General features: G+C 42.3%; 1 protein-coding gene across 4 annotated transcripts; it reads left to right on the forward strand.

Annotated features, from left to right (window-relative positions):
• Window positions 1-244: 244 nt before the first annotated feature.
• chd8 (chromodomain helicase DNA binding protein 8) lies at window positions 245-24,657 on the forward strand. 4 transcript variants are annotated; one of them, XM_088085191.1, is made up of 40 exons: window positions 245-355; window positions 1,431-2,242; window positions 2,324-2,494; window positions 2,644-2,985; window positions 5,878-5,991; window positions 6,095-6,597; window positions 6,752-6,863; window positions 7,302-7,508; window positions 7,711-7,779; window positions 7,893-7,948; window positions 8,054-8,171; window positions 8,922-9,005; window positions 9,184-9,321; window positions 9,410-9,531; window positions 9,785-10,028; window positions 10,108-10,284; window positions 11,615-11,758; window positions 11,884-11,982; window positions 12,086-12,245; window positions 12,549-12,759; window positions 12,917-13,112; window positions 13,206-13,376; window positions 13,506-13,796; window positions 13,963-14,183; window positions 15,662-15,864; window positions 16,071-16,227; window positions 16,326-16,415; window positions 16,520-16,623; window positions 16,803-16,926; window positions 17,163-17,238; window positions 17,361-17,632; window positions 18,736-18,968; window positions 19,238-19,897; window positions 19,979-20,085; window positions 20,332-20,553; window positions 21,051-21,146; window positions 21,245-21,358; window positions 22,200-22,301; window positions 22,395-22,499; window positions 23,522-24,657. In XM_088085191.1, exons 2-40 carry the CDS (start codon window positions 1,532-1,534, stop codon window positions 23,882-23,884), a joined length of 7,689 nt encoding a protein of 2,562 aa, XP_087941317.1. In that variant the 5' UTR covers window positions 245-355; window positions 1,431-1,531; the 3' UTR covers window positions 23,885-24,657. The 4 variants fall into 4 exon arrangements, with proteins under 4 accessions (XP_087941317.1, XP_087941318.1, XP_042353093.2 ...); XM_088085192.1 differs by having other exon boundaries at window positions 2,327-2,494; XM_042497159.2 differs by having other exon boundaries at window positions 1,431-2,494.
• The last annotated feature ends 1,182 nt before the right edge of the window (window positions 24,658-25,839 follow it).

Below are 25,839 nucleotides of genomic sequence, written 5' to 3' on the forward strand. Positions count from 1 at the left end.
GCTCCAAGAGGCCTGCGCTTTCTAATGTGAGCATCCATGGCAGTAAAACAGCAATGTTGAAGATCACTCAGTCAAATGATCCCAGCTAGGCCGCATTTATTGTTTTCTCAAACAAACTATGGATCTCATCCCGCCCAAAAGCGGCCGCACTTATGACGGATAGCTCGCCCAGCCAATGACATTGCCATATGCTGCCGGCTCGGGACAAAACGGACCAATCACCGCTTGATAGCAGACGAGGGGCACGCGCTCTACGCTTTCTCTGGCAAGAATGTTAGTTCCTGCTCTTCCCTGGCCGTTTCCTGTAATCGTACAGTGTTGTGAGACGGAGAAAGCCATGTGTGTCGATGCAAAGGTAAATTTAGCACCCCGAAATTATTACAGTGAGAGTTAAGGCAGTGGATATGATGGTTATTTTCATGTATTTTTGCCGAAAAATAGACGCAGACCAACCGAAACAGTATTGCGGCCTAACCCGTGTCTGAACGTTGACGGGCAATGGTTATTGTGGCACGTTGCTTTGGTTTGGTCCGGTTTGTTGATGAGATTGAAGGAGTCCGGTAGACTGAATGGTTGGTAGTAAATGACCGAGAAGCGAGGAAACGTTTACAAACATACAAAACATCATGTTTTTTAAGCCTGACTATGTTTTCGGTGCCACGCACGCTTTTGAAATAGGCACATCTTGGTCGCGGTACAAGCTAATGCTAGCCGACGGTTTTTGTAAGAAAGACTGCAATACGACCAGAGAGGAAAGCATCCTACCTCTCCAGCATCAGTACCCTCCTCGTCTGACTTCACTACAAACTATTTTCATTCAACAAATGTTCTTCGGGTACCATAACTTTGCATATTAAGATTGAAACTGCTTAAATTTGTTGGTTTTTTCTTTCTTTTCTACCTTAAATGTCACACGTGAAAGCGTTTTCTGGACAAGGTGGCCACGAGTTAGATGATATTTTCAAAGAGTATTTTCTATAATCCAGTCGAAATCGTTTGTTTACTGGGCGATATATGCCGTTATTTTGTTTTTTAACTTAAATAATTGTTATAATTGTTAAATGAAGTAGTGGTGTGATGCACTAAACTCACAGTAAAGTACAGTTATTATTCCAGTAGCAGCTCTGAAGGAGATAAATGAGTGTGTTGATATATTGATTTGGTAAAGTTAAATGTTGACAGGCACCAAAGAAACAAAAATTGCAGCCGAAAAGGAAACAAAAATCACAAGTTGTACGATTGCCTTTTGTAATACAGAGCCACATTTGCCAAGTTTCTGTCTTATGTGTACTAACTATCGAATGAGGCTTACCAAATTATTTTTTGTTACATGGTTAAACTTTATAATAATCAGTACAGCATTTAATGAAATAATTTTAAAGTCATTCATTTGTGTTTCACTGACAACAGTGTTTCTCCTCTTTCACCAGCTGTTTACTTCAAAGTTGTGAAGAACTGGACTGCGACTATTTAGCTTCCAACTCGGAGTCTTCTTAACACTGTGCCCGTCTCCCTGTGTGGAGTGGGCAAGATGGCAGACCCCATCATGGACCTCTTTGAGGACACACCTCTGTTTAACTTGGATGCCCTGCCAGACGACTCCTTCTCTCAGGGCTCCTCAGACCCCGTGGAGGAGGCCCTTAAACTGGCATTGGGTCAAGTGGACCCACCAACCGAGTCTGAACTCACGGTCAACGCAGGCCTTGGTGTTTCTGTAGCAGCTCCCGCCATCCCGGACCCTGCTCCCGTTCAAGTCCCCACACAGCAGTCAGTGCCGGTGGCGACTGCTCAGACTGTTTCCATAGCTGCAGCTGCCACTGTAGCCCCAGTCCCTGCTCCTGCCCCCGTTGACACTGTACCTCAGATCCAGGCCCAGACCACCATACCCATTGTCAGCAGCACCAGCGTGGCCACTAGTAGCACTGTCCTGCTGAGCTCTCCTCTGACTGTTTCCAGCTCCCCAGTCACCACCACTGCCACCACACAGCAGCTTACACAGATAACTCATCAGCTCACTCCACAGCAGTTAGCTGCCATCACACAGCAAGCTGGTGGTAAAATTGTCATTCTCAAAGGTCCCCAGGGTCAAGCGCAGGTGCTGCAGACTGTATCAGGAGCTGCAGGCCAGACCAGTGGAAAAGTCATCCGTGTGTTGTCCGGCACTCCTCTTAAACCTGGCATGTCCATACTGCAGGGGGGGACAGTCTTGAATCAGGCGAGCCCAGGACAAGCTCAAGTTAAGGTGGGTGCTGCAGGGGTGCAGAGGCTGCTGCAGTCTCCCAATGGGCCAGTGAAACAGATGCTATTGACCTCCGTGCCCCAGCAGGTGCAGCAGACACAAGGTCAGACGGTTCAGGTGCAGATTCCTGCCCAAGCACAAATGGCTCAAGGGCAGACTCAAGTCCAAGTCCAGCCCCAGGCCCAAGCTGCTCAGATCCAAGTGCAGACCCAAGGCCAGGTGCAGCTTCAGCCAGCCATGCAGGCACAAACACAGGTAAGCACTACCTCTTCTGCTACAGCAGGCACAACCACAAGGAGGACAGATCTTGTGGTTTGCTATCAGGGTCGTTGCTGACTTTCTGCAGCTGTATTTTTAGGTTACTCTTTTCATAATGAGTCTTATTTTGTGTTTCTGATCACTAGGGTGGCGAAGCAAAGCGGATCACCCTGGTTCTACAGCAGCCATCCCAGGCTGGATCTGCTGCCCCAGCTGGTCAAGCCCAGCAGCAGGTCACACAAGTCCAGCAGGTTCAGACAGCCCAAGGGGGGCAGCAGCAGCAGCAGCAGCAACAGCAGCAGCAGCAACAACAGGCCCCAGCTAGACTAGTGCTGGGTCAGCTTCCTGGAGGCAAATTGGTGCTCCAGGGAAGCCAGCTCGCAGCCCTGACCCAGGCTCGTGCTGCAGGCCAGGCTGGAGGGCAGCCCAAAGTCCTCACAATTCAGCTGCAGGTGCAGCAGCAGCCCAACCAACAAGGAGGAATTAAGGTGAGAAATAAGTGCTTTACAGTTTGGAAGTACCTGTATGTTTAATCAAATGAGTGTTTTCAAGCAGTAGATTTACCTTCTGTTTGCTCTTGTTTTTCCTGCTCTCTTGTTCTTGACAAATTACTCTGAGCACCGATGTTCTCTTTTGTGACAGTGTGAAGTGCTGACTTCATGCATGCTGCTAGTTTTTTTTTCTGTTGATGCAATTGTGGGTGTTGAAGTTCTCAAACTTTACTGATAATGATGGAAGCAAAAGTCATTCCCAATACACTTATTATTGACATTTTTCTAATTACAGTCAAGTTTTCAGCCATTCCCAAAGAGTCAAGTATTTCAAATGGTGTATTCTGAAATCTGACCCGCTGTGACGTGTTGTTGCCCAGCAAAATGCCCCCAGCTGCCACATCTGTTTGATTAACCTGTTATTTTGCCACCATTTGTGTTGACTGGAATAGCTGTTTGCGCTTGTTTAGACAGGCAAACTTAATATTGCATGTGGTGTTACAGTATACCACAAACAAACAATGGCTACTTTTGTGTCGCCGGGACAGCTCAGTCCAAATGATAAATATACCCATATTGGCTCTTCTTACCACTATCTATTAGCACTTAATGTCAATACTAGCTTTTTTATTTGCCTTACAAGGAAATTCATCATCAGTTCACTATAGCCAGTTACTATCTGGTGCAGTTGAGTGCATGTCCGAGAAAAAAATTAGAGATCAATAAAATTGTAGGAATTTTATCAGAAGTCGTTGTGTCTTAAAGCCAAATGGTTTCAGGTTAAAAACAGCAATTTGGCTCTTAATATCTAACAGTACAGTCATATTGATTGTTGGCATTTCAAAGTCTCAAATTTAAAAAAAAAACCTTCCACATACACTTTTGTCTGAATGAAGTTTATTTATTACATAATTAATAGTAAAAATATATACATCTTGAGTGTGCCTCTGTTTAGTTTATTGCAGTTTCATGCTACCATGGCTATATTTTCAGCCAACTTAAAAGCCGAATGGTAACATCTGTGAAAATATTTTTTGTTGTCTTGTCCAGAGTTAGGTCTGAAAAGATCAATGGCAGTTTCATTGCTGTGTATTCATAACAGACATGGCTCCTTAACTGGCTCAATAAAGCCTAAAGCCCCAGTCAGAGATACCAGGTACTATGAAGGTGGTTATCAACAGCTCTTGTCAACCCAGGCTTTCTTCTTTAGGTTCTTTGCACGCTCCCATTAAAGGGGAGATTTGGTGTGTTTTTTCACTCTAAAACTGCACAAAATGGACAGATTCCATTCCCACTACCTCTGCCTATCAGGAATATGAATAAATTATTACAGCAAAAAGCAACACTGTTGCTGGTGAGAGAGGAATGCTGGCAGAGAATGACCAATAGTGTAAATTCATAAGTGAATATATTTATTTTACCACTCAATGCACTCAGTAGTGCTGACCGTTTATTTTTAATGTGACCGTTGCACATTCTACAGCTCTTAAACTTTATGCTTGATGCAGCAGATTTAAGTATTGTATTCAAGAACAGCATTTAGGTCTGACACTGTCCTATAATGATAGTTATGTGAAAGTCGTTCCAGTTTTTGGCCGAATCAGAGTGAAAAGATTTTTATTGATGAATATTATCAGTTAGAAATGCAAATAGACTTATCGATTTTCCAGTCAGCGTTCTACCAGCTGTAATATACCAGCCCCAGTGTAACTAACTGACCAAGCATTAAAGAGATAACCCAAAGTGGTGACATTATGGTTATGGTTTGAATGAATTCTACTTGTGTTCATATGTAAGGGAATAATATATTGATTAATCATACATAGAATTATTAATGTGTGCTTTGCAATTTTATAGAAGGCCTCTTTTAGAGCCAGCATGGGCAAATGGCCAGAGAACACTGTAAACAGATTCAGTAGTTCATTGGGAGTGAGAACGATCTTGCAAATAAAATAAAATAGTATTCTTGCTCAGAGTTTCTTCATCATTGTTAGGTACTGCAAGGTAAAACACAACAACATTGTGCTACTGTAATTGTGTGGCTTCGCTCGGTGGCATTATTAACGTAGCATTATGGCTCAGCAAGTTTAGTTTACATGAAAAACGTATTCCCTCAGCTGAGATTCTGTATCACGTAGAGATTGACTATTGACAACAGACTGATGCTATGTCCAAAGGAGATGATTAGTCAAAGGTGCTTTTTAGTCAACTTCAATGATGGAACTGAACAAAACTTGGTCAGGAGTTAGCGTGGCAAGTGAAAAGACAACAACCTTTATGACATGGAATACTGTAATTAACGAATAAATGAATAATTACTGAAATCCTTCTGGAAAAACCATCATGCACGTAAGAATAGAGGAACCAACAACACATGTACCACATCCAATCAGATGATAAATTTAAAAAAAGGCAAATCAAATAGATACTTTTTATAATAATGTTATTAATATATAATATAATAATATGTTTTCCACGTGTTCCTCTTGAGAAGGTTTTAATTTTCTTTTTACATTTTTAGTAGCTCATCCAAGTTTTTAACTTGACCAAAAAAGTTGCATTTATGTTACCATAAACATTTGGACAAAATTGGTCCTATATGTAAGTATTTCATGTGGGTTCTTTTTTTGTTGTTAAAGTTTTTGTTATTGTGAAATTGGTCTTAAATTTGATTCCAAGTGGCATTAAAAAGTCTTAAGAGTTAACTTGTCTTTAGCTGTAAGGACCCTGATCTCTATGAGAGACTTCAGAAAATGTCTGACTGTTTTACTTTACTGTATTGCATCTAACCTGAAATGTTTTTATTTTTTTAGGTTTTGCAATCTTCTTTTTTTGTTATTTTCAAATAGGTGTGACTGTGACTTGACATCTCTTGTTTCACTCTCACAGTACCAGCTTGTCTCAGGAGCTGGCAATACTGGTAGCCCACAGGTGTTGCAGATCTCGCAGGGCCAAGGAGGACAGAGAGTTGCGGTGCCTCTGAAAATGCTTCTGCAGCCACAGGTAGACCTCCAGATGTCATTGTCTTTTAGATACATACTAGTATTGTGAGAGTTTCTGTGTGAAAGACAGATTTCTGTACTCTGAAACATTCTCCCTCACACAGACAAGCTCAGCGTCCTCGGCTGGCGGCACAGTCTCTGTGGTGAAGGTCATCAACACGTCGACTGCAGGCCCCTCGACCACAACCACCACTCCATCCCAGGCTATCCGGATCACCAAGGCCCCTGGGGAGCCTGCCTCTGTGCGACGAGTGGAGATCCTCTGCAAGCAGGAGAAAGCAAACCGTATCGTGGCTGAAGCTATAGCTCGGGCCAAAGCACGCGGTGAGAAGAACCTGCCCAGAGTCCTGAACCAGGATGAGCTTCCAGTCACGCAGGCCTCCCCAGAATTGGGGGGCACTGTGACTGTGGTGTCTGCTGCCAAGAAAAAGAGCAGCGGAGGAGGAAGCAAGAAGAAAAGCCCTGTAGCTGGAGGAACGACACCCAAAGCTGCGGGAGGGGCAGACAAAAAGAGCAAAGTGAAGACACCAGGAGGAACAACTGGAGTGACTGGAGGCACAGTAATACCTGGAGCTGGGAACAAGAGCAAAAGCAAGACAAAGACAAAGTAAGTGACATCTTTCTGAGAGCGGGAATCATTTGAATGAAACGTATCTCTGTATATCTGGATATGTAGCCTTTCTGAAAAACAATATTAATAACAATCCGTTTGCTGCTTCTTCACTCTGTTTCCTCTCTGCCCTCCCTGCACCTTCCAACAGCACCATTACTCTAGTGGGAGCAAAGAAAAGAAAGAGAAATGCGTCCTCAGACCACTCTGATGGGGAGTTGAGCCCTGCCTCACCTGCTGCGCTGGATGATGACATGATAATGGTACAAACAGACACATGGTCACATAAATGAGATCAGTCCACTTTAAGATTGGATTAATGGTCAGGTAAAGTAAACTGACCTCTAAGATACCTACATTTAGAGGTGACTAGCCTGCTCAGAGTACATAAGTGGTTCTTGTGGGAGACTGCCAGGATTCAAATGTGACTGTTGTCATTAACATTTTGTATTTTCTAAAGAATGATATTACTGTAATGACAAAACTGATTTGTAGTGAAGCCTGTTTTAGCCGGTGCAGTATATCACCATAATTTACAAATGTGTCTGCTTATTGGCTAAATTGAGGTGGTAAAAACATTGCACATGTGTGAAATGTTAAATCATGGCCGTGTGCCTGTGTGAATGTCTGTTTTCATCTGCATTTACATTTTACTTGACATTTAAAAACACACTCAACTTACACCTCTGTCTACTGGCCAGAAGAGACGCTCTAATCGTGTGGTGAAGAGGAAGAAGTACACAGAAGACCTGGACATTAAGATAACGGATGATGAGGATGAGCAGGAAGATGTAGACGTGACAACAACCGCTGCCGCTGTGGCCTCCATCAGTGGCGGGACAGCAGCACAGCTAAAACAGGAACTGGAGCTGGATGTTGACGGACAGCCCAGCATGCAGTTCTTTGTGGTGAGTGTACAAGTATTGAAGCAAATTAATTTTTTTCTTTGTTGAAATTGAAAGAATTGTCATAGAGTGGTGGACGCTGGTTTAATTTGGGTGTGTTTGTCGATTTATACGTCATGTGTATTTGCATTTTGCAGACGAAAATTAAGAGGATTGGAATGGTGTAGGTCAACAATTTAAGTGGGCTACTTTTTTATTTTTACAGGAAAACCCAAGTGAGGAAGATGCTGCTATTGTGGACAAAGTTCTGTCTTTGAGGTTAACCAAGAAGGAAGTATGTTTATTTTTGTTTTTAAATAATTCATACCATACAATTAATGCATTATTTCAAATTCCATCATTCTGCGTTTTAGAATCATTGAACCAAAACCTGTTTTTGTCTTCAAGGTGTCTCCAGGCCAGTACACCAATGTTGAGGAATTCTTTGTAAAATACAAGAACTAGTAAGTGTCCATATATCAGTGAAGATCTTTGGCCTTGGCACTAACAGTGTCTGTTTCTTAAGGAGACATCCAGATGACTAAAATTTGGCTCTCTCTCGTTCTCAGTTCATACTTACACTGTGAGTGGGCCAGTTTGGAGCAGCTGGAGAAAGATAAGAGGATCCATCAAAAGATCAAGAGGTTCAAGACCAAGCATGCCCAGATGAGGCACATCTTCCAGGAGGTGAGAGGAAAGCAGATCCCGAAACCTCTTATCTTAGGATGTAGTTCAGCTGCCTCAACTAAATCTGTTAATGTACACAAAATTCACTGTTCAGTAAGCACCTTGGTTTTGGGGTCATGCTTTGGACCGTTTTAGCGCAGCACAAGAAATACAGTTATTTCATTTGTTTGAAAAATGTGAACATTCAGCGATGGCCCATAGGCCTCAATTCTTACTTTAAGAGTTAAGGCACAAAAAAATAAAGAACAGAAATTTTTTCATTAATAAACTCTGACTCAATAATTCCTAAACGAACTGAATAGAATGCAAACATGAAGGCACATTGTAGCGTGGCTCAAGCACTTTGACCATATGCTTTAATTCAGTATTCTCTGCGGTTAGATACAGTACATGCAAGTGTGATCGCATATATGCAGTGTAAGTGTATCCACAGATGTACCTGACTTCCGCTGAACAATGTCGGCATACATTTAGGCAAAATCGTTGACCGTTGAGCTTGACTAGCCTGGTTGACCGGGTTAAGCTGGGCAGCATGCTACAGCTAACAGACAGCAACTAGTGCGCTGCCAAAACTTTCAGGGAAAAAATGACACTCCAAAATGTCTCCTTCTGTTCTGTTCATGTGCGAGTAGTAGACATAAATAGACTAGTTTAAGTATCCTGTCTTATATCATCTTAAAAATAATTTAACATCATACCCCTATTAACACACAATGTTTCTGTTGTCTCTGACCCTGTGGTTTTGTTCAGGATGAGGAGCCTTTTAACCCAGACTATGTAGAGGTGGACAGGATCCTGGATGTTTCCCACAGTGTGGACAAGGATAATGGCGAGGTAAGAGACCAAGCCTTGTCAAGAAATGACTTGTACAGCTGGACAAAAGAGCTTAGCTGGCCCCTTTGGCTGTGCAGCTGAACTTTTTTTTTTCTTTCAGAAATATGACCCTTTCATCTTTTATGAAGTAGCATGTTTGCACTTTGCAGTCGTTAAATACTTGCTCTCTTCCCTCTAGCCTGTTATCTACTACTTGGTCAAGTGGTGCTCTCTGCCTTATGAAGACGCTACTTGGGAACTGAAGGAGGACGTGGACGAGGGCAAGGTCGAAGAATTCAGCAAAATTCAAAACCGACAACCTCGCCTGAAGAGAACAGTAAGCAGTCAATTGGATAATGGCCAGGAGCAGTTTTTTTATCATCTTCTTCTCTTCTTTTCATGCATTTTTTCTTCTCTTTCCTCAGCCAAGGCCGTCTGCCAGTTCATGGAAGAAGTTGGAGGACACCAGAGAGTACAAGAATGGCAACAGACTCAGAGAGTACCAGCTGGAAGGAGTCAACTGGCTGCTCTTCAACTGGTACAACAGGTATTTTTCACACACAGGCACACACTGGACAGTTGATCACCTGTAGCAAAGTGCATTTTGATGCCACTTTCAAACTTGATTAGTTGTGTTGGGTAAGGTGCTGTGATTAAAGTAGTTGCAGTTGCCACTTTAGAGTAAGGACTGTAGTAAAGCATAACACAAAGAAGGCTGGAAAAACTTAGTCCATTTTGAACGATGCTCGTTGATTGCTTCTCCCCAGTCAGTTCTAATTATTCTGCTTCCTGTCCTTCAGGCAGAACTGTATCCTGGCAGATGAGATGGGTCTGGGGAAGACCATCCAGTCTATTGCGCTGCTATCTGAGGTGTACAATGCTGGAGTCCAAGGCCCATTCCTTGTCATTGCTCCCCTCTCCACCATCACCAATTGGGAGAGGGAGTTCAGCACATGGACCAACATGAACGCCATCGTCTACCACGGCAGCCTGGCCAGCCGACAGATGATCCAGCAGTATGAGATGTACTGCAAGGATGACAAGGTGGAGTTACTGATTATGATTGTTGATTAACTCTACACATGTTAAACGTGTCTAATGGAAATTGTCATTCGGCCCACAGGAGCACTTGATCCCAGGAGCTTACAAGTTTGATGCTCTCATCACAACTTTTGAGATGGTGTTATCTGACTGCCCAGAGCTGAGGGAGATCTCCTGGCGTTGCGTGATCATTGATGAGGCTCACCGCCTCAAGAATCGCAACTGCAAGCTGTTGGACAGCTTGAAGATGCTGGATCTGGTGAGTGTTCCCAGATGTGGATTTTGGAAAATGATTCTGGTCAAATTATTGTTTTATTTATTTTTGTAGTATATTTGATAGGGACAATGCAAATAAACCTTAGCCTTTGACAAACAGGCTGTAGTAACTGATGTTTCACGTATGGTAATTATAATTAATGCTAGTTTCCAACGCCTGCCCCTAGTTAGGCTTTTGATAAAGATAAAGAAGAAAAAAGAGGATATTAAGCTTGCATCAATAGCTTGCATACAATAACAGTTATGTTAAAAAGAAGACAAAAGGTAAATATTTATATCAAGATTACATAGAAATACAACATACAGTTATAGTAACAAAGACACAAATATCAAGGTTACATACACTTACAACACTCAACTAAAAGCCATTATAAAATAGTAAAAAATGCTTACATCTCAGAGGTTGCCTCAGCCAACCTTTTAACACTTTTTTCAAAAATCTTAATATCTTGTGTTGATTTCATTTCGGTTGGTTGTATTTTACATTTCTAGAGCCTTTTACAGAAAAGGCTGACTGCCCCAAGCAGGTCTTGCAACGTGCGATTTGACAATTGCCGTTTGCTGTGCCCCTGGTGTTCCTACCACTATTTTACCTACTGATAAATTTGCATAAAATATCCAGTGCTAAGTGTTGAAGGCATTTAAAAATCAGTTTGAGGGATAAGATTTTTGAAAATTATCAAAACCGAGCAAAATGTACTGCTTTAGTATGTCACAGTGATGCCATCTCATGTTTTTTAATCCAGTATTTTTGTTTATTTTTGTTTGTTTTGTTTATAAAAAGATGCAACATACTTAATTGTGGTCAGAGGGGCTTGGCTCCACAGTAAGAAACGTGAAAAATCATTGCCTGCATGTACAGTTGTGCTGCTTTGATTGGTATGTCATTTCTAATTAGTTTGAAGCAGTTTAGATTACTTATTACTGTCTTTGTAATCTTTTGATATTTCTCAAATTTGAGTTTGGAATCCAAAACTACACCCACAAATTTTAAATTTTATTTAAAATCTCAATTTCTTTTTCTTTTTCATGTTCAAAGTGAGCTTATTTTGATAAAGCCACTCGCATAAGTTAAATGTTGCACTTAATAAATACATAGTTTAAATTAGGTTAGGATTTTTTTTGACTTTTTCTTTATCTTTTCTGTTCTTTCTCTTGTTCCCTCTCTCTTCTCCTGCTTACGTACATCTCTTTATTTTTTCATTCCCTCTCTGCCTGATGAATACTTGTTCCTACGCCCCTCTTCATCCTCCACTGCATCTCCTCCCTCTGTCCTTTGCTATCTTTTATTTGTATGCGGTGATTTCTTCCAGGAACACAAGGTGTTGTTGACCGGCACTCCTCTCCAGAACACTGTGGAGGAACTCTTCAGCCTGCTTCATTTCCTGGAGCCTGCTCAGTTCCCTTCTGAGACTGAATTCCTCAGAGACTTTGGAGATCTCAAAACGGAGGAACAGGTGTGAAATTTGCAGTCATTTTGGCACTGTCACGCAGCAGTGTTCACAATGCTCGTTGTCTTGTCGTGAGTATATATATATATATATATATCACTAAGCAAATCTTTTTTTTCTCGGGTCCACAGGTTCAGAAGCTGCAGGCCATCTTGAAACCCATGATGCTGCGAAGGCTCAAAGAGGATGTTGAGAAGAACTTGGCACCCAAACAAGAGACCATCATTGAGGTTAGTCCAATTAGTTAACATTCAATGTGAACTGGTTTGTGTTGAAGATCTGAACGACACAAATATGGGCAACTACTTGATTGTTTGACTGCATTTTCTTCAGGTTGAGTTGACAGATGTCCAGAAGAAGTACTACAGGGCCATCCTGGAGAGGAACTTCAGTTTCCTCAGTTTAGGGGCAAACAGTAACAGCAATGTCCCCAACCTGCTCAACACTATGATGGAGCTACGCAAGTGCTGCAACCACCCCTACCTCATAAATGGTATTGCATCACAATGTTACCTCAATAATAGCTTTTTGTGTTTGGCATGTTGCTGTTATATTCAGAGAGGAAAATATCTATTTGACCTGAATTGTGCCATACTGTCCATGGAACATTTGAAGTAGTATTAACATTCATTTGGCTGACCAGTACTTGTCAATGTGTTAAGATTAACTGATATGAAAGCAGAGATGGACTAATTCTCTAAAGCTACCTACACACAATAGAAAGTCTGCATTTGTGAAAAATTGGCATAATTTGTGAGCGTAATAGTATTGTAATCTGTCTCTCTCCTTTGTCCAGGCGCGGAAGAAAAGATAGTAGCGGAGTTGCGGGAGGTGTATGACCCCATGGCCCCCGACTTCCATTTGCAGGCCCTAATTCGGTCGGCCGGCAAGCTGGTGCTACTGGACAAGCTGCTGCCTCGCCTCAAGGCTGGTGGCCACAAAGTGCTCATCTTCTCCCAGATGGTGCGCTGCTTAGACATTCTGGAGGACTACCTCATCAACAAGAGGTAAGAGGGCCAAGGTGTATTTAAATGCAACTGATGATTGTTTGAACAGTCATGGCAGTGTTTAGCATTGTGATATATATATATATATATATATATATATATATATATATATATATGTGTATATGTATGTATGTTGATGTTCACTTATTTTTCACAGATACCTTTACGAGCGAATTGATGGCAGAGTACGTGGGAATTTACGACAAGCTGCCATCGATCGCTTCAGCAAACCTGATTCTGACCGCTTTGTCTTCCTGCTGTGTACCCGTGCCGGTGGCCTGGGTATTAACCTCACTGCTGCGGACACCTGTGTCATATTTGACTCTGACTGGAACCCCCAAAATGACCTGCAGGTATAAGATTGTGCTCTTCTGTCTTGTATAAAGTTATTTTATGTCAGCAGCTGCATACGTTAGTCTTTTAACCTTCTTTTATCCTCATATCAGGCCCAGGCTCGGTGTCATCGTATTGGCCAGTCTAAGGCTGTCAAGGTCTACCGTCTAATCACTAGGAACTCTTACGAGAGGGAGATGCTGGATAAAGCAAGTCTGAAGCTCGGCCTGGATCGTGCTGTCCTGCAGAGCATGAGTGGCAACAAAGAAAGCAACGTAAATGGGGTAAGAAAACCTGCCTGTCATTAACTCAAACTGCCATAGGATTGGTCAGTTATTACATTGTCTTTATTGAGCTTAATTAATCCAGTTTGGGCTGCCTGTTTAAATTGATTTTTGTATTGCCTTTTGCAGATCCAGCAGTTCTCCAAGAAGGAGATTGAGGACCTGCTGAGGAAGGGAGCCTACGCTGCCATCATGGATGAGAATGATGAAGGCAGTCGCTTCTGCGAGGAGGACATCGACCAGATCCTTCAGCGCAGAGCCACCACTATCACCATTGAGAGCGAAGGCAAGGGCTCCACGTTCTCTAAAGCCAGCTTTGTGGCCTCTGAGAACCGCAACGACATTGCCCTCGATGACCCTGAATTCTGGCAGAAGTGGGCCAAGAAAGCCGACATAGACATGGACTCCATGAACCGAAAGGTAAGTGTAAGGTGGTTTCTTTTGTTAAGATCATTCAATCCTTAAAATGCTGATTGCTCTAGTGTGTAAACACTACATATTTTGCAAATATGTAGTTGTTGCTTTGATATTGGCTTGTAAATGAAATGCATATATATTGGTCTAAAAGTAACTTCTGCCCCTGCAGAACACCCTTGTTATCGACACTCCCAGAGTCCGCAAGCAGACCCGTCAGTTCTCCAGTTTACGAGGTGAAGGTGGAGACCTGTCTGATCTGGACAGTGACGATGAGTATCCACCTGCCAATTCCAGACAGTCGCGGGCCTCTCGACGCTCCGACCGCCACAGTGGGGGGGGCTACGGCCGCACTGACTGTTTCCGGGTGGAGAAACACCTGCTTGTATATGGGTATGTAGACTTTCCTGCTAAATTTTGCATCATAAACTCTTAAAGGAGAAATTCTCCATATTTTAAGTGGATATTTAGTCAGTGATAATGGTAAAAAACAGTCAGTTGGAGCAATAAAATCCTTAGTGCGTGCTGCATTGACAGAGAATCTGAGTTTTCCTTCTTGCACAGCCTTAACTGCAGTGCCTTTATGTACACGGGTGCATTGCATCTGAGCTCCTGATGCTCAACCCCAAAATCCTCCCCAAAACTTCCCAGAATGTGGAGGTGGGTGTCTCCAGCACGGCTTTGTTTAGAAAAAGTAGAGACATCTGAAATATATTACGGTACTTCACTGTTTGATTGGAACACTGGAAACAAAGACATCAGTTTAATAACACTAACACATTATCAACAATAAACATGCCTTGTTGTGCCTGGAAGCGGTGTATCACCACCACAGGAAAAGCTATTTGTTGTCCAAAACACAGCATTAGGTGACAGAGTACTCACTCAGTGGTCATCCGCTCTCTTGGCCTGCTGGTTCTTTTATGCAGTTGTCTTGCTATCCTGAATAAGGACTTCAGTGAGTTTCCAACTGGCCACAGAAACCCTTTCCCACAGAATGACAGTATGTGTAATAATTATTGATCTAGAATCCAACGTTTTTGCGGGTCCCTGAAAGCAGCGCAGCAGGCGGTGTTTCCATGACTTCTTTTTTACCTCACCCACAGCACTTATCTCTGGCGGGATGGATAATTCATCTATCATCCCTTCGCAGCTAATCAGATCACATCAATGGATGAGAGGAGCTGTTTGCAGATGTTTGAGTAAAAGTAAAGTTTTAGACCCAGCAGGACGAATGGTTAAGTTTCACTTTCAATTAGCTGGACATTCCTCAGAGAAGTCTCCGCTGCAAGTGCGCTATAAATAACCAAACTATGTCTTATATATTAACAATAATACTCCAAATTAACAGTCCAGCTCCAAAAATGTAGTCGTGGCGGCCTGCAAAAAAATAAATGAATGTGAATAAATACAAAGCTTTCAGGCATAGTACACATGGGCTCTCGGTGGTGTGTGACTGAGTCGGCCAGTACGCTGTAAAATGTATCCTGTAACCTTCTCTGTCTGCACTCATAATTTATGATGCCATTTTCTCGGGTGGACATGCAGCTAGTTTGCAATGTGAGACAAGATAGAAGAGTTGTTTTTGGATTCATGTAGAGCCCGCTCCATGGATACCCAGAGGCGGAGACTAGAAATACAAGCTGAAATAGCTGGTATTTCTTCTTGTAGCACTGATGTCACTGGTTCACGGAAGTACAGCAGGTTTTGAAGAAGGCCCCAGGGACACAGAGGACACTATAAAAAATACCTTGTAAAATGTCACACTGTATCCCAAAGTTGAATAAATGAAGTTCATGTCAAAAAACGGCAGTTCTTTTTTAACTCTTGTCCCTTGTCCTCACTCTGTTACCTGTTTCCTTCCTTTCTAGTTGGGGTCGCTGGAGGGACATCTTATCCCATGCCAGATGTAAGCGGCGTCTGAGTGAACGCGACGTTGAGACGATCTGCCGTGTCATCCTTGTCTTTTGTCTGCTTCACTATCGTGGAGATGAGAACATCAAAAGTTTCATCTGGGAGCTCATCACGCCACCCGAGAACGGGCGTGAACCCCAAACACTACTTAACCACTCTGGTAGGAGCTTCACAAAGTCACTCACAAAATGTTTAATTGGGATGTCAGCTTTCTCAAAAGGAATAAGTGAACAGATTTGTTCGGTAGAGAAAAAAAGTACATTTCTATGTAATCCATAAACGTTTTTGTATAATCAATGCTGGTGATCTTTCCTCGCAGTCTGATGAAATGTTTGAAATGAACTATATTTTTTTTTCTCTGTCTAGGCTTGTCTATCCCTGTTCCAAGAGGCAGGAAAGGTAAGAGAGTAAAGGCCCAGAGCACATTTGATGTTCAGAAGGTGGAGTGGATCCGTAAGTACAACCCTGACACCCTGCTTCTGGATGACAGCTACCGAAAACACCTCAAGCACCAATGCAACAAGTGAGCGAAACCCAGTCATTTGTGTTTTGCATTGTCTGTACACTTGAATGCATTGTTATCCATGTTCATACTCGAAAACATCTCTTTTCCTTCTTCAGGGTGTTGCTGAGGGTGCGTATGCTCTACTACCTGAAACAGGAGGTGATTGGCGAACATGCAGACGCTGTCTTGAAAGGCGCTGACAGCAGGTATCTAAATCTACCCTTTGTACATTAAGTCAAATGCATATTGAAGTTAACTGTGATACATTCCTCATACCATACATTTATTCATTTTATTGTTTTTTTTTTAGGGATGTTGATATCTGGATACCTGAGATGGAGCAGCAGGAGGTTCCTGCAGCATGGTGGGATACTGAGGCAGACCGCTCCCTGCTTGCTGGCGTATTTAAACATGGTAATTTTTTTTTCTCCATGTGAGTTGAAAACATTTAAGAGAATTTGTGAGGGTTTGTTATTGTTTCTCACTCAGTGGTGGTCATGTTTACCGCTGTTGTAACATTTATCAAGCTGCTGTAGTTGCCTCAGATGAAAGACTTGTCATTACTTAGGAACCTTAACTCTTCTTGTTGTCAGGTTATGAGATGTACACCACTATGCGTGCTGATCCCTGCCTCTGCTTCCTGGAGAGAGCTGGTCGGCCCGATGACAAGGCCATTGATGCCGAGCAGCACACTGGTGATGCTGAGCTCGGAGACGAGTGAGTAATCCTGGCTAACGGGGCCAATCAGAACCTTCTTATAGCAGACTTACAAGTTAACTGGGCATTGTAACATAGATATTTTTCCATTTTTATCAGTTTCCCTGTCGTTATAAGATGAATTAAAATGGTCTTAAAATTTCACCACATGAAACATTTTGGAAAAGAGTGCCTCTCTACTGTACATGTATCACTCTTCTCCTGCTAAATGTTGCTTTTTTGTTTGTGTTGTGTAGGGCTGACTATGATAAGTACTCAGAGGACCCGGAGTTCAAGCCTGCTTCACGACACGCCAAAGATCTTTTCGAGGAGGTACGAATCCGAGCCATCACATTGAAGCAGTTGTGTGGCACTAGATGATCTGCAAAGACCCTGTTGAATATTTTGCAATAAAAAAAATTAATTAAATCTTTATTTGACCCCTGTCCCCCCAGCCTGACTCCATGAATGTGGAGGATGAGATCTCTGTGGAAGACAAAGTTGGGCCAGTGATCACAGAAAGCTTTTCCAGCCAGAGTGGTGCGTGTGACTGGCCATCCAGCTCGTCACTTACAGCGCGGTTGCGACGGCTGATCACAGCTTACCAGAGAAGCTACAGGCAGGAGCAACTGAAGATCGAAGCGGAGGCAAAGGGTGACCGCAGGCGCAGGCGGTGTGAACAGGCCAGCAAGTTGAAGGAGATTGCACGGCAGGAGCGCCAGCAGAGGTACGCTGGTGTTTCATTATTGTTTTCTCTTCTGTTGTCTCCAGTGGCTCATGAAAATTATGCATTATACATCAGTGTATACTTAAGTTTTCCATGCACTAATTATTGCCTTAATGCAAAGCTTTTACAATAGAAAGAGTGTGCAGCACTCATGGCAATATTGGCTTTAAATTTGTAAGTTCATACTTTAGATTCCAGCTCGTTCCCTTTTCCATAAATTTGTTCACATCTAATTCTTTGTAAGAGGGGACTTTTGGAGTTTTCTTGAAAAAGTGTTTTACTTTCAGCGTTACACATCAAAACATATTGATGGAGGTGTAACAAATGTGATGAGAGGAATTTCCTCATTAAACAATTGAAAAGCCATTTTTTTCTTAAAAATGTCCAACTATATCGTTGTACATTCATATTGAATACCAACCAGTCCTTTTCTTCCCTGCCTTTGTTGGCATATTGCTGCATACAAGGGGTTATCCCCAGGTCTGACACTTGGAGCTAATGTGGAAGTGGATTAAACCTGCATTGCTGGCCACTAGGGGGCAACTCCACCTGTTGCAAAAAGAAGTCAGATTGTATAGATGTGTGTGAGAAAATACATTTTCCTAATGACTTTGTGGTCTCAGTTGTTGGTTTCAAGTCATCTTTAATACAGCACAATGTTCATTTTGTACATTATCATCCCATTTAAAGTTAGTTAAGTTAAGTCCACAAACAAGTGGGTGACCTCATGGTGGCTATGTCCACTTTTTTTAATACAGTCTGTGGCTGCGTATCTCAGTGCAATACAGCTACCTGTAGATCAGTGAAAAAGTGTGGAATCATTTGCAGGATTGTGTGTAGAGTCACCCTTGTGCATGCGTTGGGATTTCAATTTCCAATGCAAGACCGCAACTGAAGTCTTGAATTTCAGGACCGCAACTGTAAAGTTTGACAGTTAATGAAAGTAAAGTAATTAGTAGTAAATAGAGTTAAGTAATTTAGCATGTCAGTATATAGTCAGTTAGGGCTTAAAACATAATGTTTGGAAATGTGCCAATATGTTTTTTAGGTAGATATAAATATAGTCAAACTTGACTCTCCATGCCTTTATGTCTTTCTGTCAGGTGGACACGTCGGGAAGAATGCGATTTCTACCGTGTAGTATCGACTTTTGGGGTGGAGAAGATAAAAAAGGAACTAGGTCTTCCTGATGGAGGAGATGCTGAATTTGACTGGAACCGCTTCCGTACCTTTGCACGTCTGGATAAAAAAACTGATGAGAGCCTCAGTCGATACTTCCGCTCTTTTGTTGCCATGTGCCGGAGAGTTTGCCACCTGCGCCCAGGACGTGGTGAAGGTAACTACTGCTACACAAGCTGTCAAAATAGACTCCACTTGTCTACCTGAGCACCAGCTAGTTTGATGCTCAGAATGTTCAATTTAACGCCCTGTGCTCTCAGTTAATTCTTTGGTTTAAAGTACATGTGTCACAGTCTATTTTGATAAATCCAGGTTTTGTTGTCCTGATGTTTCAAAAGTTTACCTTTCTTGGCAGCTTGATAAAAGCAGATCCTGTTGACTTTATAGTCACATAACAGTAAATATCTCCTCTCCCATCTTGCTCAGATCCGTCAGAGCTTTCCCAGACTGTGGCCCCCATCACTGAGGAGCGTGCTTCCCGTACCCTTTACCGTATAAGCCTCCTGCGTCGCCTCCGTGAGAGAGTCCTGCCCCACCCATCCCTGGAGGAGCGTCTGCCTCTGGCTCCGACCAGCTCCGAGCTGCCTGCTTGGTGGAATATTCCAGAACACGATCGTCAGCTGATGCTGGGCGCTGCCCTGCACGGTGTCAGCCGCACTGAGCTCTCCATTTTCGCGGACCCACAGTTCACCTTCAGTCAGGTTCGGGAGGAGTTCATCCAGAACCAGCAGGCTCCTCCGCCTCCTCCACCTCCACCTCAGGCACCGCCCATCATGCCCCTCAGCCAGCCAAAGACTGAGGAGGACATGCCGGGTTTGAAGGAGGAGGTAGTTGAAGAGGACGTCCGATTGCTCGGAGGTGAAATTGGTGCTGAGCTGCAGAGTACGCCCTTGAGTCACCATGACGGCAAGGCAAGAGGGCAGGACTGGAGCCTCAAGAGGAGCAGGGGGAGGGCTGGAAAAACAGGAGGAAGAAAGGGAGAGGGAGGGTCGGATTCAGATTCAGATTCTGATTCAGGCTCATCGTCGTCTGAGCGATCAGGCAGTAGTGATGAGAGTGGAGAGAGTGAGGAAGAGACAGAAAGAGGTAAGTTGGTAGTTAGAGACATAAATGTTGTTTTCTGCAAGAACACAACGAGTTTAATTTTGTTCCTTTTTTTCTTTTTAGCGGGCATGAAGCTGTGTGATGTGGATGAAGACAATAGTTTACTCTCTATGACTCCATCTCAGGACGGCATTCCTCCTCCTGATCCTCTCAGAGTGGACTGGCCCAAGGTAATTAAATGATTTATTTTTTAACCATGATTAATCACAGATTTTCAATAGTTGATAGAAGTTAATCGTTTTTTTAGTTGCACTTTTTGAGTTTAGACCTTAATCACTTAGTGATTAACGCCGACAGCCATAGTAATTAATGTACAGATTACAAAATGTCTAAACTTAATTAAAATAACAAAGCCGTTAAATCACATTTATTTTTATTGTTGTGAATGACTGATACACAGCACTCTTTTGTTTCAGGATCGTGTGTTGATCAACCGTCTGGACAGTTTGTGTACGCTGGTGCTGACTGGTCAGTGGCCCTCAGGGCGGCGCTACATGCCTGAGGCTCAGCTAAACCCGAGCTCAGAGCTGGTGGGAGACGAGATGGCCTACACAAGGGTGATCCGTAAACCCACTGGCATGCCTGGTGGCCCTGGGGAAGATGGAGAAGATGGGGAGTTCACCGTCAAGCTGCTTAAGGTAAGAAAAAAGCGGAGGATGAAACAATGTTCTTTACAGGGTTCACATGGGCATGGAAAATCTGGAGGAATCATAGAATTTCACAGTCACATTTTTCAGGCCTGGAAAAGTCATAGAATCTTGTTGTGTGTAATGAAATTGTCTTCAGTGGAAAACCTTCCACATAACGTAACATAATCAAACATGTATTTGATGTAGCTGTCGACACATCTTTGCTCTATAATTTGCCTCATTGTGTGACATTTCGTTTACCACCACGTCATGTTTACTAATTTTTTTTCCCCACGAAAAAAAATGCTGAAAAAATCATGAAAAATGTAAATATTTCATCCTTGAAAATGTGTGGGAACCCTGTATTTAAGTTATATGCAGGCAATTTAAAACACACACACACTGTTATTCTGTTGCTTTTCTTTGCTAATAAAATCATTTTAAGCCAAAATCAGATATGTAGGTGCAGATGTCATGTTCGTTGTCTGCGTTTGTCACCCTGTCAGGAGGAGGGGCTGAAGCTGACCTTCTCCAAGCAGGCCCTGATGCCCAATGGGTCAGGGGGAGAGAGCAGCAGCCGCAAGAAACGCAGGGACCAAGAGGTACGTGCATCAGGTCTACATGCACAGTGCAGGTGGGATGCAAAACAAAACTGTTTTGGATTTAGTTTAATCACTTTTTTTTGCTGTCTCTCTGTTAGTTATCAGACCCAGATGGCCTAAATGATCCATTGGAGCGTACTCCTCGGCGCAGGGACCCTCCCACCTGGTTAAAGGAGAACCCAGATTATGAGGTCGAGGGAGACATGCTGGAGGTATATTTTGAGCTTTGACAATCATGGAGTTTAGTTGATTAATTGTCACACAAATAGTTGTGATTAACTGTGATTTGTGTCTCTGTGTTTATTTTATGCCACACAGAAGTGCTGCTGTGTTTTGCTTTGCAACTAGACCTAAATCCATGTTGTCAATTTCAAGAGCTGCCTGTCGAGATGATGCAATCATTGGCAAAACAGTGTCAATCTTTAACTAGTTTGCTGAGACAATGGTCTCCTCTTGTTCTGCTGCACAGGTTTTGTATAAATAAATAAATAACTTGTTCTGAAACGGTTGTGCAGGCTGACCTAATTTAACGAAATGTGGTTCAAAGCAGTTAAAGAAAGGGAGGCTTGTTTTTACTTTCAAGAATTAATATGCAGCTCCTCTTTGTCACCGTCTTGCTTCTTATGCAACTAATAGTCTTGTATGAGCTGAAACTGAAGAACCTGCCCATTAACAGTGAAATCTACACAGCCATGTGTTCTTTTTCCATATTTTTTTCTGACATTGGAACCTTGTTTTCAGGTAGTTGATCTTATTTACCCAGCAGATGAATGCGCACCTATTGCACTCTGTAACATTTTCTTTAAATTCTTTTGATTATGCAATCCAATGATTATGCAAAAGAATTGCGGTCAGCTCAAATTATTTTGTAATAAATGTGACAGGCCTAGGTATATTCATGACACTTATGAGTTTATGGAAAAGGTCAAACAAACCTCAAGTGTCAATTCTGTTTGTGCTCTGTATAATGATGCCCTGTTCTCAGGCTGATAAGGAAACAAAATGTCTTGTATATGTTTTTGCTTCATTACATTATTTGTCTTCTTTATTCAGCTTCTTGTGAACCGGAGCAAGAGGAAGAGGAGGAGGAGGGCAGATAAAGCCCTGACAGGCAGCGAGAAGGTCAAAATCATTAACATGAGGACAGGAAGGAAGGTGAGACATACAGCGATTGCTATCGCACAGTTGCTTTGTATGCTGTTTTATCTCTTAAAAACAGACAGACATCCAAATGTCTCTCCTCTGCAGGTCGGAGCTGCTTTCTGTCCAATGCTGCAAGACCTGAGGGAGTACCTGGAGGAAAATCCAGAAAATGCTGTAGCACCAGACTGGTCTGAAACTGTTCGGAATTCTGTACGTACTCAAGATTTTATATTATAACAAAACTTTGCTGTGCTGTAGAGGTCCGCATGGGTCTAAAATGCCAGACTCTAACCCTAATGGACCCGGGAACTAAATTTTGAGATCTGATCAGACCTGATTTAAAAAAATATTTTTGAACCCGTGTTTCTCTTGAGGTCATTGCCAATCACGGGTCTTCTCAGATCCACTCAGGTGTAACATATAATGATAAACAGATGTGATAATACAATGGAATTTGACCCACACTCAGATAATAACAAATGTATATGAACTCGTATGTTTCTTGGGTTGGGTTGAAGGGTCGAAGGGCGCATGTAGACCTGTGAAGATCTCTACTATGCATTGTTTTTTGTTTTGTTTTGCTTTGTTTTGTTTTAGAAATGTGACTTTCTAAAACTCTATAGTAGAAGAAAGTGCTGCCTGTGTAACATGTACATTTTCTTTAAATCTAAATAACAGGCATTGTGCCACTCCAGTGTGTGATTATAGACTGCATGCTGGCATCACAGAATCAAAAGAGGCATGATGGGCGTGACTTAAAACAGATGCTTTATAAGCAATAACAATGACAATAACAATCATTTAAAACATAAGACCTGTTTTGCCAATGAGCACGTCCTGCTGGCTGTCATGTTTAAACAGATATAGTTTGGGCGCTGTTACCACCTCAAACGCAGCCTGAAAGGTGAGACCCCCCCCCGATCTTACCTTCTATACTGAGGTGGTGTAATGGTGTAATATTCCTACTCTGAAGAGGAACTTTAAGAGGGGCTAGGTGACAGTTGAGATTTAGTAAAAAAAAAAAAAAAAAAAAGTATGGTGACTCGCTGGAACAGAATATTTAAAACTGATGGCATTTAGGTTTCCCTGATAAGTAAAATAAAGACAGTGGAGCTGTGGTTACTGCAGCTTCACAGAAGGGAAAACGAAAATACATCTGGCCTTCTCCTGTTTGTTTTTTCCCCTCATAATCGACTCTCCAGTGTTTCTAATAATAATTTGTCTTCTCTTAGGGCTTCCTTCCCGAGACCCTCTTCCATCGGCTGCTAACAGAGCACTCGGAGATCCCGAAGAAAAGCCGCCGCCGCCATCACCACCACCACCACCACCACCACACTCCAGAGCCCACCCCTGAAGACCCCAACTTGGACGGAGTTGAAGAGGAGACTCTTGTCTCAGACGGAGCCTACATGATGGACGAGGAGGACCTGGAGACCTCCCATCACTTCCTCACCAGTCCGGACTTTGACGTTAAAATGGGGGGCGGGGACAGCCTTTCCCAAGGTGACTATGACAGCTCGGATCAAGAGGCGCTGTTGGACGATGTCATCATAGCACAGAAGGACTCTGACTCCTCATCAAGCTCAGAGGATTGACTGAACCCCTCTCCCCGGACACACAAGACTTAGTCCCCTTCTCAACATTGAATCATGTTATTCCTCATTTATTTTTACCGTATTATGCATCAAATTATGGATGAATGTGTTTTTTTGTTGCTACTTTTATTCATTTATTTTATATAGGGATTTTTTTTCCATGACAGGAGCAGGTTTGCACCGATCTGTTTTCTTTTTCGTCACCACAATTATGTTCCATCTCTCTCTCCGTGATCCTCCTTCTCTGACCTCTGACAAATTGTCTAAAAGCTGAGCTTTCATACTTCACGACTCGTCACTCTCCTCCTCCTTCTCAGAACCTATTCTTTCCCATCACATTCCCAGCCATGACCAAAAGGGGACCCCTGCTGTACAGATACCCTTTTCTTATCAAATAACCTCAATGCTGGTCCTCTAGCGCTACATGAAACTGGACATGTGTACTGAGCAGAGCCTGGATCCAGATCCCATGATCTCCCCAATCTCATTTGGTCATATCTTTAGTGCCCAGGTGAGTCTGTGAACTAAAAGGGGGATCCAGTGCGTGGATGTACTGTTATTGTTTTCACTCTGTGGGAGGGGTGGGGGTTGAGAGGGAGGGAGAGGGAAAGTGGCGTATTAGTTACTGAAGCAGTGCTAGGAGGATGGGTGTATTGTACAATGTAGAGCTGGTCACTTGTGTACTATGGTGCAAAGATGACAGCAATGAGTTACTATTCTTGTTTTATGATCTGAGTGTATCTGTGAAATGAATAACAGCAATCTACAGTGAACGCAGGTTTATGTGTGTTATTTTGGCTTTTAATGATGATTTGTTAGGGACTGTGTCTTATTTATCAGAGTAAGGGGGTGGCAGGGTGTGACTTTAGTATTATTTTTTTTTAATATCATGATCCTCCCCAGAGCAACAAGCATTTTTCCCTGGAGCCTCCCTGAGTGAATAGGGGGAAATGCTTGAGCCTCCCTCAAGCATAGTGTGATTTTGTAAAGATTTTTTTTTTTTACACGTTCTTTCAAACCCAGTTACTGCCAAATCAAAGACATGTCTCCTTTCTCAGCGATTTTAAAAGTTATTTGAAGTTCCTCCTTCACTTTGCACCACCCCCTCCCCTTTGATGAATTACAAACAGTCCCTCATGTCTATTTCTGCACGGTGTTTAATAATTGTCCTATTGACAACAGTTGATAATGCAAGGGAGCTGAAATTATGAAAGTAACATTCACATGTACAACATACTTGAGACCTATTAATACTTAATAGTACAAAATACAAACGGCACTACACTAAAATCTCGAGAGTCAAGTTAGAGAGCAGACGTCCTGCCTTACATAGCCACTGTTCCACCTTGTGTGTCATCCCTTTTTAATCTTTCTGAAACATGGTAGCTGAGATATGTCATTGGATTCTTCTGCTATATTCAGAGAAATGGGTGGCTAATACACTTGCTTTTGAACAGACATGTAGTAAATATTTAGTACTCAAGTAGTAAATGTGAAAATAATGACTTATTTTACTAGAAACTGATAACGTGTGAGCTTAGACTGTGTGTGGAATACCATTACATCAGTGACATTGATTAGGTAGGCTACCCTGTTTGGATACAGGAGGAAAAATGGTCTAAAATGAAAGAAATATGCTAAGATCAACAAACAGTTGTAAATGATAATATTGGTTAAAAAAAGCCATTTATCTAACCAGTTTTGAGGTCTCTTGGTTAAGTTGACTCTCCTATATTCATAATAAGCATCAAAAGAAGAAAAAAGTACCAATCCATTTAAAACCTCAATGGTGAAAAAGTGTCAGACTCGTCATCAGTGGCCTGATATTCAAACTAACAAGCTCTTACAGGCTGAAAGAGAAAGCATGGATATTGATAGAAACCACTGTTTGGTGGATTTTTATACATTAACAATATACATGAAAAATCTCAAATTTAAAAAAATATACTGTTTTG

This window comes from Plectropomus leopardus, chromosome 12 (assembly GCF_026936395.1).
Source record: "Plectropomus leopardus strain MGB_pleo_1.0 chromosome 12, ASM2693639v1, whole genome shotgun sequence".
Taxonomy (NCBI): Eukaryota; Metazoa; Chordata; class Actinopteri; order Perciformes; family Serranidae; genus Plectropomus; species Plectropomus leopardus.

What these genes read in the sequence shown, in the direction of transcription:
- chd8 (XM_042497159.2), top strand. Translation starts at nt 1,532, where the DNA reads ATGGCAGACCCCATCATGGACCTCTTTGAGGACACACCTCTGTTTAAC. An exon ending in TTTGTAAAATACAAGAACTA is followed by an intron (nt 7,949 to 8,053) that starts GTAAGTGTCCAT and finishes TCTCGTTCTCAG; the next exon opens with TTCATACTTACACTGTGAGT. An exon ending in ACCCCCAAAATGACCTGCAG is followed by an intron (nt 13,113 to 13,205) that starts GTATAAGATTGT and finishes TCCTCATATCAG; the next exon opens with GCCCAGGCTCGGTGTCATCG.